At 61.4% G+C, this 11,190-nt stretch overlaps 2 protein-coding genes across 6 annotated transcripts in view; one reads left to right on the plus strand and one right to left on the minus strand.

Annotated features, from left to right (window-relative positions):
* MACROD1 (mono-ADP ribosylhydrolase 1) overlaps positions 1–1,484 on the plus strand; it is a 130,163-nt gene extending 128,679 nt beyond the window's left edge. For 2 of the 3 annotated variants that reach the window (XM_036326838.1, XM_036326837.1), the window contains 6 exons: positions 244–365; positions 517–547; positions 643–716; positions 1,001–1,082; positions 1,163–1,197; positions 1,346–1,484. In XM_036326838.1, the coding sequence (XP_036182731.1) occupies positions 244–365; positions 517–547; positions 643–716; positions 1,001–1,082; positions 1,163–1,167 (314 nt within the window). In that variant the 3' untranslated portion in view covers positions 1,168–1,197; positions 1,346–1,484. The remainder of the gene's footprint in view (positions 1–243; positions 366–516; positions 548–642; positions 717–1,000; positions 1,083–1,162; positions 1,198–1,345) is intronic. The other variant, XM_036326839.1, reaches the window with a different exon arrangement.
* Positions 1,485–1,586: 102 nt separating this feature from the next.
* Positions 1,587–10,737, minus strand: OTUB1 (OTU deubiquitinase, ubiquitin aldehyde binding 1). 3 transcript variants are annotated; one of them, XM_036326840.1, is made up of 7 exons: positions 10,582–10,737; positions 9,099–9,160; positions 8,752–8,850; positions 3,328–3,446; positions 3,079–3,163; positions 2,781–2,975; positions 1,587–2,635 (listed from the first exon to the last, which is right to left on the minus strand). In XM_036326840.1, exons 1-7 carry the CDS (start codon positions 10,637–10,639, stop codon positions 2,438–2,440), a joined length of 816 nt encoding a protein of 271 aa, XP_036182733.1. In that variant the 5' UTR covers positions 10,640–10,737; the 3' UTR covers positions 1,587–2,437. The 3 variants fall into 3 exon arrangements, with proteins under 3 accessions (XP_036182733.1, XP_036182736.1, XP_036182734.1); XM_036326843.1 differs by having other exon boundaries at positions 8,752–8,906; positions 10,582–10,658; XM_036326841.1 differs by lacking the exon at positions 10,582–10,737 and adding an exon at positions 9,644–9,883.
* Positions 10,738–11,190: the final 453 nt, after the last annotated feature.

Genomic DNA, 11,190 nt, shown 5'->3' on the forward strand with positions numbered 1-11,190 from the left:
GGGGTCGGGGAGCGCTCAGGGGCGGGACCTTCGCGCGCCCAGCCTCTAGCCGGGACACGCGCTGGGGAGCGGGCCTGCGGCGCCTATCGGGGTGCACTCGGGCTCCAGAGCACCCCTGTGTCCCACATCCTGGAACCTGGAGCGGGGAGAGGGCCCATTTCCTGTCCCCTCGAGCCCAGACTGGCAGGGGGGACCGAGGGCACAGGGAGACCCTGGCGGGCCTGGCCCGGTCGCCCCCCGCAGATGTCATCCACACGGTGGGGCCCATCGCCCACGGAGAGCCCAGCGCCAGCCAGGCCGCCGAGCTCCGCAGCTGCTACCTGAGCAGCCTCGACCTGCTGCTGGAGCACCGGCTCCGCTCGGCGGTGAGGGCGCCGGGGGCGGGGAGGGGAAGGGAGGGGCGGGCGCCAGGAGTGGGGTGGGGCGGGGCGGGGGCGGCGGGGCGGGGGCGGGGGCGGCAGGCCGGGCGCCAGGAGGGGCGTGGCAGAGTGACGCTATCCCCCCCCTCTCCGCCAGGCGTTCCCCTGCATCTCCACCGGCGTGTTTGGTGAGTGGGGTCGGGGCAGGCAGGGGGAGCTGAACGGGTGGCAGAGCGGCAAGGGGGCAGGGCAGAACCGGGACTCGCTTTCTCGGGGTCCCCAGGCTACCCCAACGAGGCGGCGGCGGAGGTAGTGCTGGCTGCGCTGCGCGAGTGGCTGGAGCAGCACAAGGACAAGGTGAGGCCGGGCCCAGCTGAGGGGGCCTGAAGGGTGGGGTGATGGGGTGCATCCCGGTCCCACCAACCAGCCCCACCTGTCATTGCCAATGGCCAGGGTGCAGAGCACCTGCCCACAAGGCTCTGGCCACACCAGCCCTTCCTGCATCCCCTCTCCTTCCCCTCACACACCATAGCCTAGCCTGGAGGGCGTCCCAAAGGGGCAGGGGGGGCAGGGACAAGGGGCAGGGGGGACAGGGAGCCAGGGAGAGCGGCTCCTGCGAGGCTGAACAGGCCCTGGTGCAGGTGGACCGGCTCATCATCTGTGTGTTTCTGGAGAAGGATGAGAACATCTACCTGCAGCGGCTCCCGCACTACTTCCCCCTGGGTAGGTACCCATGGCAGGGCCCACCCCCACCCCACCCCACCCCCACCCCGGGGCGGTTCTCAGTGTCCTCTGCCTTCCAGCCTGACGGCACCGCCGCACACCCTGACCAGGACTGGTAAGCAGGGCCTGGCCTGCTGTGCTGCCGCTAACCTGCCACTAACACGCCCGCTCACCCTGGGGCTCACCCACAGGGAGGCAGCCTGGGAAGCCCACCGCCCCCCCCCCCCCCCCCCCCCCCTCCAACCTCTGTGCTCTGCCTGCAGACTCGCCGGGGCCTGCTGGACCTCGCTCCCAGCTCTAAGAGGCAGCTGAAGCCGGCAGCTGGGCCTGGTCACCCCATCTTTTCCCTCAGCCCCCCGCCCCTCAGGAGCCTCCTAATAAAGACCGCCCTGTTGCAGCTCCGCTGTCTGCGCCCTGACTTGGGGAGGGAGGTAACCCACAGGTGTCGGCAGGTGCTTTGGCTCAGAGGGGCTAGTGAGAGTTCAGGGGCCAGGCGATGGCACATGTGGGCAGTACTTCACATTTATTGAGGGCCTGCCCCCCAAGGAGTTCACAGCCTGGGGATTCAGCCCCACATGTGCTGGGGTGGGGGAGGAAAGGAAGTCAAGGCAAAAAGGCAAGCAATGCAGACACCGTGGCTGAAGCAAAGGGGGTGCAAAGCAGGCACAGGCAGGGGGCCTGGGGTGGGCAGGGGGGTGGCAGCCTGGCAAGTCCTGACTGGGGACCTGACCAAGCAGAGGCTTGAAGGCTGCCCCGCCCCTACCAGGGTGGGGTCACCTGGGGGTGCACTAGAGGTACCCTAGCTCCTCTGCCTACTGAGCCAGGTCCCACCATCATGTCAGCCCTCTCCACCCAGTGCTCCGACATGCAGACCCCTGATGGAAAGCAGGCAGCTGGGGTCTGGGGCCCTGGCCAAGATGGCAGGACGGAGGTGGACCTATGAGGGGTCAGCTTGAAGCCTTGATGGTCATAGGCCCCTGGTAAGTCCCCAAGGAACTTCTTGGGCCAGCTAAGGAAGGGAGGGAGGCATGAAGGAAGCAGAATCCCAATAAACAGGAGGGGGCCCCAAGAGGCCTAGCCCCTCAAAACTGCTGGGGAGGCGGACAGGTGAAAGGCCGAGAGGAACCCACCTGGGGGAGGGGTCAGCCAGACACAGAGCATCCAGGCGGGCAGCAGCAGAGCAGGGACACGCACACAGGGCTCACCACCAGCATCCCCTTTAATAAAACGTGGAAGGTTGTATGACAGGGAAGGGGGAGTGAAATATGACCATTTACAACCACACAAAAACCTCTGTACATGTCTAGTGCCTGGCAGAGGGGAGGGCAGCAGGGCAGCGGCGGGCAGAGCCAGCCCTATTTGTAGAGGATGTCGTAGTGTCCAGGCCGGTAGAGAAGGTAGACCTTGGGCTCGGAGCCCTCGGGGAAGATGTGCGGGTTGGTGGTGCCGCCCTCGCCGCGGTCCATGTACTCCACCTGGATGGAGACGCTGAGGGCCTGCGCCAGCGCGATGATGTGGATGTGGTCGCTCTCCTTGCACATGGGCTCCACCTCCTGCAGCATGGGTGCGCGTCAGGGCCCGGTCTCAGCACCCTCCCCATGCCCCGACCCAGGGCACCCCCCAGGCCCTGGTGCTCCCCACCCTGCGAGGAAAGAAAAGGGGGGACCCTGAATCTGAGAAGTGAGGCGGGGGTGGCACCTGCTGGCAGAACTCCTTGACAGTCCGCCCACCCTCAATGAAGTGCTCGAAGAACTTGCTCTCCCGCTGCAGGTAGCCAGAGGTGAGCAGCCGCAGGTAGACCACCAGGTAGTCCGAGGTGCTCTGGTCGTTGAAGGAAGCCAGCAGGTCGGCTACTGAGGTCTGCTTCTCCACCTGCTCGATCAGGTCCATGAACTGCCACCGGAAGAGAGAGACAAGATGAGGGAGGAGATGGGCCAACCCGGCCACGGCCAGGCCACCTCCACTCTGGCCGACAGGCAGTACGGACGGGGCTCACCGTGTTGTGGAAATCCTCAATTGTGAACTCGGTGAAGCCCTGGGACACCAGGTCTTCTTTGCTCTTGGCAGACACAGCCTTGAACCTGGCGGCAGGAGGGGAAGGGAGGGGGCATGGGCTCCTCAGCCAACAGAGTAGGGGCGCAGCCTGTTGTCTGGCCTCGGGTGGAACTGTACCTCCTAGTCATCAAGGAGGAGGAGGGGGCCCCACACCCACCTCCTTCAGTGCCAGGGCGCCCACCCTCCTCACCTCTGCAACTCCTTGCTGTCATCCAGCAGCGCCTCCAGGTGGGAGAAGCCGAAGGCTCGGTAGAAGCAGTTCCCGTCGGGCCTGGTCTTGCGGATGTACGAGTACTTTTTGTGGAGGTCCTGCAGAAAGGCAGCCCGCCCACCCGTGCCCATCAACGTCGGCCAGAGCCAGGGCAGGCCAGGAACCGCCCAGCAAGGGCCACACCACAGCAGTGGCACCTGAGCTCCAAGCAGCCACCTGCCAGCCTTGGCCGCTGACTCTGGTGGCGGGAATCACGTGGTGACCCACTGCCCAGAGCCCCCAAAGCCTCGGGAGCCACGACGGATGTCCACACTGGTTGCATGAGTCACCAAAGCAGTCACTAGCCGCTGGCCACACAGGCTCTTACCTCCAGTGCCCAAGAGTGCCTGGGCCTGCAGGCTGTCTGTCCATAACAAGGAGCGAGTGGCTCCGTCCTGGGCCGGTGCAGCTGTCCCGGGAATCGGGCTTTCAAACCAGGAGACCAGGCAAACTGGTTCGGGTCGGGGTGCACATCCCCCGGCCGGGGTGGGAGACAGCTCCCCTCGGCTCCTTCTCAACTCTACCTGGCGGCTCACAGGTACCACCTCCGTGTGCGGTCTTCCCGTTTCCTACCCAAACGCCATGGACTTTCTTCTGTCACTCAAACCTGCCCCCACAAGTGGGCCAATAGTGCTGCCTGGCAAACAGGCCTCACTCCCTGGCTTGGACACCCTCCCCTGCTCCCTAATGGCTACTTCATACCTTCTCCACTCTCCTTAAACGGCGCCCCCCAAGACACCTCCACACTTTCCTTCCCACCCTCTCCTGGTCCTCAGACCTCACTGCCACTCCTCCTCATCCCTCTAACCCAGCCGTGGGCAAACTCCGGCCCGCGGGCCAGTTCCGGCCCGTTCGGCTGTTCTATCCGGCCCGCGGAGCCGAAAGAGCGGAGGGTCTCTTGCTCTCCCCTCCGCTCCTTCACCAGCAGCAGCGTTAACATGGCAACGTCGGGAAACACGGCCGCAGCTCCTCCTTCTGAGTCCAGTTTAAGAACCCATTGTGGCCCTCGAGTCAAAAAGTTTGCCCACCCCTGCTCTAACCTGTGATGGTCAGGGTCACCACCAAACCACAACACCCTTCAAGACATGGCGTGTCACCTGCCAGATGGTCACAACACATGTCCATCCACAGTGACTATCGCACATGGCACAACCTGCTCAGGCCTGGGACAGCTTCCGCTTGTCAACTCTCCTGATGTCATCAGCCTTGGGATTTAAATAGCCTTAATGTAACTCTTCCTGCCCCATCTCAGGCCCGAACTCTAATTTCAGCTCACACACCCCACTGCCTCATCTGAACTGCCTGGCAAGGCAGGTCCTCACCTCCCCGCGAGCCTGCTCCTCTCAGCCTTCCCCTCAATCAACTGCACTCCCTTTCAGCTAAAAGCCTCACGGTCACTGCGACATCTCCCTCACGCCACACCCAACCCAACGCAGACCCTTCTCACTACCTGACCTCTCCCGCCTCCTGCTGAGCTGATCGCGCAGCTTCCATCTCAGGTGTCCTGGCCTCCACCGGCACTCAGCCTAGTCTCACCCCAGCCACCTGAGCAACCCAGAAACCTGCCGATACCCTCATCTTCCTCTAAGTCCTTTCTCTGGTTGCAGCCCCATTTCCCACCGCCAGCTGCTCCCCGCTTGCCTCCACGTGCTCCTCAAACCACCCATGTACTCCTGCCCCGGCGGCCACAACCTACTCCTGTGCCCGTCAGTTCAATCACTCCACCACCACCGCTCAGCTACCCTGGCTTAGATCTGTCTTCCCACTAAGCGCCATGAGGGCAGGAGTTTGCCAGTGGTATCATCACTATCTTCCGGGCCCAAAACAGTGTCCGGCCCACAGTCTGTGCTCATCAATGTTCAGACAACAGCTCACAATGCTTACGAAGAGCCCAAATCACTGCAGCCCAGGGAGTCCCCAGAACCTGCTGAGCACTTTCCCCGGCAGACGGCACACGGAGGTGGTCCCTGTGAGCCGGCGGACAGAGCTGAGGAGGAGCCGAGGAGAGCTGTTTCCCACCCCGGAGGGTAGCACCCACTATCCTACTAACCCTCAGAGGAGCCCATTTCACAGAGCAACCCAGCTCTGTTTAGGCTCTGCCATCTCTGCTTTCGGCATCTCCCTAGAAGCAAAGTTGGGCTCGGGCACAGCACAGAGTGGGGGTGTCAGTTCTCCTGCACACAGCATGCCGACACTCGAGCATTCGCTGAATGACTTGATGGGAAAGAACCCAACACAACCCCCTGTCGATTTTACCAGGGTGGCCTAAGTGTGACAGGGAAGTCCTGAAATAAGGCCCCACTTTACTAACCAACCCGTGAGGAAGAGGAGACCTACGGCTGGTTAAGGCCTGGCCCCGCTGCGCACAGAGCTCAGCGCTGACCACCGGCACCCCCAGCACCACGCCCGCCGTGAGGCGGGGACCTCCGCCCGGGGTGCTCGGGTGCCCGGGTCACACAGCTGGAAGTGGGAAGATGACTCCAGCCCAGGTCTGTCAGGCCCCAGGACAGGACCTTCACCTCCCAGACCTTGGGTCAATCGCAGACACCCTCAGCAAGGGTCAGAGTAGACCACAGGCCACACAGCTGGTCTGGCTTGTATGTATTGTTTGATCCACGTAACATTTTATTTTTTAAATCCTCACCCGAGGGTATTTTTCCATTGATTTTTTAGAGAAAAAGAGAAATTTGAAGAGAAACCTATCCATTGGTTGCCTCCTGCACAGGGCCCGGGCCAGAGAGGAGCCTGCAACCTAGGTACATGCCTTTGACTGGAATTGAACCTGGGACCCTTCGGTCCGCGATGTTCTAGCCACTGAGCCAAACCAGCTAGGGCAGTGATGGCGAACCTATGACACGCGTGTCAGAGGTGACACGCGAACTCATTTTTTTGGTTGATTTTTCTTTGTTAAATGACATTTGAATATCCTATCTAATAAGAGAGAAACATGGTAATTGGCGTACGACCGCTACCCTTCCCACTGGCTAATCAGCACGATATGCAAATTAACTGTCAGCCAAGATGGCAGCCGGCAGCCAGGCAGCTTGAAACTAACATGAGGCTTGCTTACTTCAGTGATGGAGGAAACCAACATTCCCCTTCCCCTTCCCCCGCCTGCCTTGCCGGCCTCTGAGCCTGCAGGCTGAAACATTGTAACAAATATAGAAAATAAAAACCCCAGAAACCAGTTTTCAGTGAGCAGGGATCTCAGAGCTGGAGTTGATACAGTGTCTCGATTATAGAACCCAGCAGAGGCCTCAGAGCTGGAGCCAGAGCTAAAGCTGGCCCAGAATAAAAAAAAAAAAAAAAAAAAAAAAAAAAAAAAAAAAAAAAGGGAGCAGTTGGGATCTTCAGTCACCTGCAAGCCTGAAAACAGCCCTCAGCCCCAAACCCAGACTGGCCAGGCACCCCAGTGGGGACCCCCACCCTGATCCAGGACACCCTTCAGGGCAAACCAGCCAGCCCCACCCATGCACCAGGCCTCTATCCTATATAGTAAAAGGGTAATATGCCTCCCAGCACCAGGATCAGCAGAGCCTGGACTGTGAGAGCCCTGGACTGTGAGAGGGATGTCCACCTGCTGGCTTAGGCCCAATCCCTGGGCCTAAGCCGGCAGGCAGACATTCCCCAAGGGGTCCCGGACTGTGAAAAGGTGCAGGCCAGACTGAGGGACCCTCCACCCCAGTGCACAAATCTTGTGCACCAAGCCTCTAGTATAAAATAAATATCAAAAATATACATCTTTGTTTTACTATGATTGCAAATTTCAAAAAGTTTCTATATGTGACACGGCACCAGAGTTAAGTTAGGGTTTTTCAAAATGCTGACACAATGAGCTCAAAAGGTTCGCCATCACTGAGCTAGGGCAATCCACACATAACATTTTAACCCTTTGCGGTCATATTAAATTTGGACATGGGTGTCGTACTGGTCGGAATTAATTTCCATTGAAAGAGCAGTGATACATAACATGCAAGATTATGAAGGATAAACAAGATTTATTGATTCTTTTTTGGAACTACGTCACTACTAGTAGAATCACTACAAACGTTATCACTTTCTACGTCAGAGTCAGTATTCAAGGTGCCAAAATAAAACTCTTCATCGTTACTTTCAGATTCGCAGTACACTTCTTTCGGTAACTTTCTTTTTGCCATTTTGGAGGATTATTTTGAAATATCTTAACAAGCGAAAATGCCTAATTACAGTTAAACGTAATTTGTAAAGCTTTATTTGAAATTCTGCAAAGTATCTCCGAAGCTTGTCGATTTCTTCACCCTCAAAAGGTGACTGACTCGCCACGGTGTTTTGCATGGCGAGTGTGGAACAACCGCGTTTGTTTATATTGAGTTTCGATATCTCCGATTTGTCGGGGCAATGTTTTGGTTCGTGACAAGGTCGCTTAGACACTTAAGAGTTTTCAGAGAAATTAGGATCTGATACATGAATGCACAGAGTTAAGATTCATACGGTTCCTTGCTGTGGTGGCTGAGAGCAGACATACGACCGGAACGGTAAAAAAGCTTTGGTGGCTGAGAGTAGACAAATGACCGCAAAGGGTTAAATGTGAACTACCTGCTAACTGTCAGGAACCTGGAGATTTCATACCAAAATAATTTCCGGCTTCTCTTGGGAAAACAGATCTGGCAACAACGGAGTGACAGCCCAGTCCCGCTGGCCAGGTGCTTCCACTCCCTGCCCGTCTGACTCAGAGCTGTGCTGCCCATATTCACCGCTTGACCGACCACCTTCAATCACCTGGGTTACCAGCGTGGCTCTGACGTGGAGAGCCCCACAGACCCCTCCTCTCTGATAGAAGGTTCTAAGCATCTCTGCTCTTTAGCGGGGGGTGGGAGGAGTAGCACTTACTAAACCCCAGGCTGTGTCAATGGTCACTGTTTACACAGACCTACTGCCACATCTCAACCTCCCAGCTCACAGAGTGAGTGGTTAAGGGACTTACCTGTTTGTAAACGAAGCAGCAGAACCTGGCACAAAGGTCTGTAGCCTCCACCCCCAGTCCATTCGGCCCCACTGTGAACACTGAGACCATAATGCCCCACAAGCCTCTCTCACCCTCACACTGCCCTCAACACCTGGGCCCACACTGACTTCAGCCCAACTCGCAGACAGGAAGCCAGAGGTCAGAGGCAGGAAAGGGCCTGCCAAGGACACAGCTGCTGTGTGGCAAAGTCACGATTTAAATCCAGGTCCTTTGATTCCAGCAGCCAGAGCTCCCCCAACACTCTGCCCTCTAAGAGGCCAGGCCCAGCAAGGAGCGTGTCTGACGTAGGCCAGCTCCTGCTCCCGTTCCTGCTCCCACCCCCACCCCCACGCCTCCTGCCCGCACAGCTGGGCTCCCACCTTGATCTTCTGTTGGTAGATGTTGTCGTCCTCAGCATACTCCTTGTACAGGACCGAGAGCTCCAGCCGCTCCGAGACCAGGGGGTTCTGCACTGCAATCTGCAGAGGGCGGGGAACCATCACGCTCTGGCAGGCGGCAGCCAGAGCACCTACACCTAAAGGAAGGCGCCGGGCCAGTCACCCAGCGGCGGTGACAGACCCCCCTCCACACCCCGCCCCAAGGCACCCAGGATCTAGCGCGGCTTGCAGAGGAAAGGGCTTCCAAAGCAGAGAAAAGCCACAGGCCTCAGACCCAGCCGATGCATCCCCACAACAGGGCCGCTGGCCACAGCCCCTCAGCCCCTCACCTCTTGTTGAATTCGGTCCTGCTGAGCCATGATGGCTTCATCATAGGCAAGACAGTTAACACCTGGAAGAAGGAAGCAGCCACGGATTACTGGGGCCTGGCCAGCTCCACCCCAGGCCCTGGACCAAGGACAAGAGCAGCCAGGAGGGCGGCTTAGCATCTTACCCCCTGTCCCACCCACGGTGTCCCCTGGCCAAGCCCTTCCCCTCCGAGGCCCTCGTTTTCTCATATTTGACACGCAGGGCAGCGGTGACCACCCCAACGTGTGTCCCCAGCCTCAACACCCAGCAGCCGGGAAGCGCTCAGGGCCGGGCGGGCGGGGTCCCCTGGGAAAGAGGCGGCGGCGGCAGAGGCCTGGGCTGGACGGGAGCTTCCCCTGCGCCCGCACTCGCTCGGCCCCGCCCTTCCTCCTCCCGTGCATCCTTTTTTAGTTAGCTTTATTGATAAGGTCACAGATGTCTCCCGTCCCCCAGCCCCTGCCCGCCCACCAGTCCTGTGTATTCCAGCGGCGCCCACTTTACAGGTAAAACAAACGCCCAAGGTCACCGCTAGCGACGACGGGAGCCCAGTTGCCGACCCCAGGTGCGCGCTGCACAGTCCCGCTCCGGGCGCCTCGCTGCAGAGCTCCCTCCCCCACGTCATCGCGGGGCTCTCCGAGTCTGGTCCTGGCTCCTCAACTTCCGTGGCCCCGAACCAGACCTCCGGGCCGGGGCTCCCGGGGCTGTCCCTCGGTGCGCCGCTAAGACGGGGGGCGCTAACTGTGGAGGCCGGGGTGTCCGGGTCCGCAGCCGGGCCTCGGCCCGTCCCCTCGCTGCCCGCAATGGCGCTGCCCCTCCCACCCCAGGGACCGACTAGTTTCCAGGGCCGAGCTCGTGGGTGAAAACGGAGAGAAGGGCACCATTTTGAAAGGCCCGACTCCTCCGAGGGCTAAGGGAACAATGGCCGGCCGGGACAGGGCCGCGAGGCCGGAAGGGGGGCGCTTCGGGGAGGGCGGCGGCCGCCCCGGGCCCACGCCGCCGCCGCGCACGCCCCCCGCGCCCGCAGCAGCCCCGCGGCCGCCCAGCCCTTTGTGCCCCGCGGCCCGTGTAACGCGACGCCGCCCGGGCGCCGGCCGATCGGAGAGGGCGGGCGAGCGGCGGCCCGACCTAGGCCGCGGCCTCACGGCCAGGACCCGGCGGCGGGCAGGGGCCCGGGGAGCGAGGGGCCGGCGGGGGCCGGCGGGGAGGAGGCGCGCGGCCCAGGCCCCGCCCCGGGTGCGCGCCAAGGGAAGGGCCCGCCCGGCCGGGGGTCGCAGCGGCGGCTCCGTCTATTGTGAGGGGGAGGGGAGGGGAGGGGAAGGGAGGGGAGGGGAGGCGGCGGCGGAGAAAGGGCCGTTCGCGCGCCTCGTCCTCGCCGCCGGCCGCCCCGCCCCCCGCCGCCTCGGGAGCCGGCCGCCCCGCATCGCCCCGCTGGCCCCGGCCGGCCGGTCCTCCCGGAGTCCGTACCTTCGGCGTCGCTGCCCAGCGGCTCCTGCTTCTGCTGCTGAGGTTCCTCCGCCGCCATCTTTAAACAGCGCCGCACTGCCGACCGCTTCCGGGTTACCAGTTGGCCTCCGCCCGGAAGAGAGCCCCTCCTCGTGACCCCTCCCTGGCAACGCCTCTAGCAACGGGGTCCCCTGAGGCCGGGCCGGAGGCGCCGCCGCGCACCCGCCCGCCCGCCGGCCGGAGGGGCCTTTTCCCGGGACTGGGGCTGCGCTCCCGAGAGGAGGAGGGAGGGGACTGGGACCCGCCGAGCCGGCTGCCTGCGGGGGCCCCGGGCTCGGGCGGCGATGGCGGGCGGAGCGCCTGGCAGAGGAGACACGCTCGCGGCAGCCTCCTCTCCGCGGGCTTTTCCTGCTTCGGGCGGGGAGGCCGGCGCCGGGCCAGCTCCCGGGACCCAGCTCCGGAGCCGGCGCCTCTGGTTATGGGAAAGCGAGTCTTGGTGAAAGCGGGGCTTCCGGTCGGGCATCATCCCCAGGAGGGGCCCCTGGCCGGGCAGGGGCAGCCGGCCCATGCTGCTCTCATCATTGATGCTCTCTCCCTCCCTCTCCTTTCCTCTCTGAAATCAATGGAAAT

The sequence above is a fragment of the Myotis myotis genome, unplaced genomic scaffold, assembly GCF_014108235.1.
Source record: "Myotis myotis isolate mMyoMyo1 unplaced genomic scaffold, mMyoMyo1.p scaffold_m19_p_10, whole genome shotgun sequence".
NCBI lineage: Eukaryota > Metazoa > Chordata > Mammalia > Chiroptera > Vespertilionidae > Myotis > Myotis myotis.